This window comes from Quercus suber, unplaced genomic scaffold, assembly GCF_002906115.3.
Source record: "Quercus suber isolate HL8 unplaced genomic scaffold, Cork oak 2.0 scaffold_288, whole genome shotgun sequence".
Classification (NCBI taxonomy): Eukaryota; Viridiplantae; Streptophyta; class Magnoliopsida; order Fagales; family Fagaceae; genus Quercus; species Quercus suber.
In genome coordinates, this window is record NW_027069744.1 from 234836 (window position 1) to 237630 (window position 2795).

The window sequence follows — 2795 nt, forward strand, 5'->3', positions numbered from 1 at the left end:
CCTTCATTTCCTGTTTTTTTTTTTTTTTTTTTTTTTGCATTGGCAATAGATTGATAAAATACCCTTTAGGAATTTTCGACAAGTTTCATTTTTATTTCCAGAACTCATTGGTAGCTTATTTTTGTAAAACGTATTTTCTTTCTCTCAGACTAATAAGTGAAAAGTTGGCATCTGGTGATTATTGTTCTTCATGAATTACAGGGATAATTATCTCTTTATTTATTTAGTATAAATTTTTCGCGCATTTGTTTTAATGAAGGTGCTACTGTGAGTTATGCTGGCAAGTGGCAATGAGAAGTTTATGTATTGTTTTGTTTCTGTTGAGAAGCCACTGGTGCTTTGGTAGAGACTATTTGGATTTTTCTATTTTGTATCTGAAACTTCCTCAAATTCCTCTGATCAGGTATTTTCTGCTAAAAGGATGAGAGGGGCTGGTTTGTGGCAACTTGGGCAATCAATAACCCGCCGTCTTGCTCAGTCTGATAAGAAGACTGTAGCTCGTCGATACTTTGCTTCAGAAGCAGAGCTCAAAAAGACAGTTCTTTATGACTTCCATGTTGCTCATGGCGGGAAGATGGTGCCATTTGCTGGATGGAGCATGCCCATCCAATACAAGGACTCAATCATGGATTCTACTCTAAATTGTAGGCAGAATGGTAGCCTTTTTGATGTCTCCCATATGTGTGGGTTGAGCCTCAAGGGGAAGGACTGTGTACCTTTTCTTGAAAAGCTTGTCATTGCTGATGTTGCTGGGTTAGCCCCCGGAGCTGGGACGCTAACTGTCTTTACAAATGAAAAGGGAGGAGCAATTGATGATTCAGTGATTACAAAGGTGAAGGATGATCACATATACCTGGTCGTCAATGCAGGGTGTAGGGATAAGGATCTGGCTCACATTGAAGAGCATATGAAGGCATTTAAGGCTAAAGGTGGGGATGTCTCATGGCACATACATGATGAGAGGTCTCTTCTTGCTCTCCAGGTCAATGCTAGATTCCTCATTCATGTTCTCCTATGTCTTAAATTTTTTCCTTGGAATATGCATGTTAACTGCTACAAGCTTAATGCTTTTTTTTCCTCAGCTGCTCAAAGTTGTTCTTATGTATGTCCTGATATAGTGTCTAAGGAAACTGTAAGGACTTATTGTCTTTTCTCCCTAGTAGGTATTTATCCATATTACATGGGTTGACTTCTTATAACATGATTGGCGCCACTCAATTGTTATGACAGATTTTTGACATTAAGTACTCCATACATTGTGTTTTTCCTTTGTTCCTTCTTGTTCTTTTCCTTTTTTTGTTTCTCCTTATTTATATAAAAAAATAAAATTCTCCTACAACAATATCATAAATAGTATAGCTGAAAGATGGTGTGGTTGATGTTGAGTTGAAAGATGAAACTTATATCAAAATATGAATATTTTCTTGAAAGTTATTAATATTACAACTACTAAGAGATACTGGGTTTTATATTCAATTGAAACATGAATTATATTTGTGTATGAGCCATTTAAACCATGTTTGATTTCTATGGTGCAGGGTCCTCTAGCTGCTCCAACTCTTCAGCACTTGACAAAAGAGGACTTGAGCAAGATTTACTTTGGGGAGTTCCATATCTTGGATATCAATGGAGCGCACTGCTTTCTAACTAGGACAGGGTATATGTTTCTTTTTCAATTTCTTTTCTCTATTGACAATTTGTCTATATCGATTTAGTCCCATAGTGATTAGTTACAGGGCTTGTATGCATTTCTCTATTGAATGAGAAGATGAATGAAGCATGATTAAGTTTTGTTTTGTACCTATCCATCCAGAAATCATAACAAAACATTGTTATTGAGAGCATAGGGTGGCATGAAAGATAGATGATTATCCTTTTGTCTCTCTTATGAGATTTACAGGTACACTGGTGAAGATGGTTTTGAAATCTCTGTGCCTTCAGAGAATGCAGTAGATCTTGCCAAAGCAATTTTGGAGAAATCTGAAGGGAAGGTAAGGTTGACTGGTCTAGGTGCTAGGGACAGTCTCCGACTTGAAGCTGGGCTCTGCTTATATGGTAATGACATGGAACAACATGTAACTCCTGTAGAGGCAGGACTCACATGGGCCATAGGGAAGAGAAGAAGGGCTGAAGGTGGTTTTCTAGGTGCTGAGGTGATACTTAAGCAACTTGAATCTGGCCCACCTGTCAGGCGTGTTGGATTTTTCTCTTCAGGACCACCTCCCAGAAGCCACAGTGAGATTCAGGATGACAAAGGAAAAAGCATTGGGGAAGTCACCAGTGGAGGATTTAGCCCTTGCCTTAAGAAGAATATAGCTATGGGGTATGTGAAATCTGGATCACACAAGGCAGGCACCAAAGTTAAGATTGTGATTCGAGGAAAGGCCTACGATGGGGTAGTCACGAAAATGCCATTTGTACCAACAAAATACTACAAGCCGGCTTAATTTATGCTTGGTATATCAATTCTAGGAATTTCTAATCGGTTCATTTTTTAACATGTTTTTGATAAACTCGACTGCCAGTCTATTGTAACTTCTATTTTCTATTTGCAATAAATCTGAGATGAAATGCAAAATTTTATTTTTGTCATTGCTTTATGAAGTTTTGTAATTACCAAAATGGTGTTATTTGGGATTTATAAAACATACTAAAATGCTGTTGGGGGAAGGGTAAAATACTAAAATGCTAGAGTGAGAGAGATGTCAGGCTAACCAAGAATCTTAAACTCAACCAAGGAATATAATATAACAAGTCTAGTATATGCCACGCTGGTATTGAAGAACTTGCTGACG

The 2795-nt window shown here is 37.7% G+C and overlaps 1 protein-coding gene across 1 annotated transcript in view; it reads left to right on the forward strand.

Moving 5' to 3' along the window:
* The window catches only part of LOC111997569 (aminomethyltransferase, mitochondrial), a 5110-nt gene extending 2518 nt beyond the window's left edge, over positions 1 to 2592 (forward strand). Inside the window, exons 2-4 of the mRNA XM_024029677.2 lie at positions 404 to 982; positions 1539 to 1657; positions 1901 to 2592. Of these exons, the coding sequence (XP_023885445.1) occupies positions 422 to 982; positions 1539 to 1657; positions 1901 to 2447 (1227 nt within the window). The 5' untranslated portion in view covers positions 404 to 421 and the 3' untranslated portion in view covers positions 2448 to 2592. The remainder of the gene's footprint in view (positions 1 to 403; positions 983 to 1538; positions 1658 to 1900) is intronic.
* Positions 2593 to 2795: the final 203 nt, after the last annotated feature.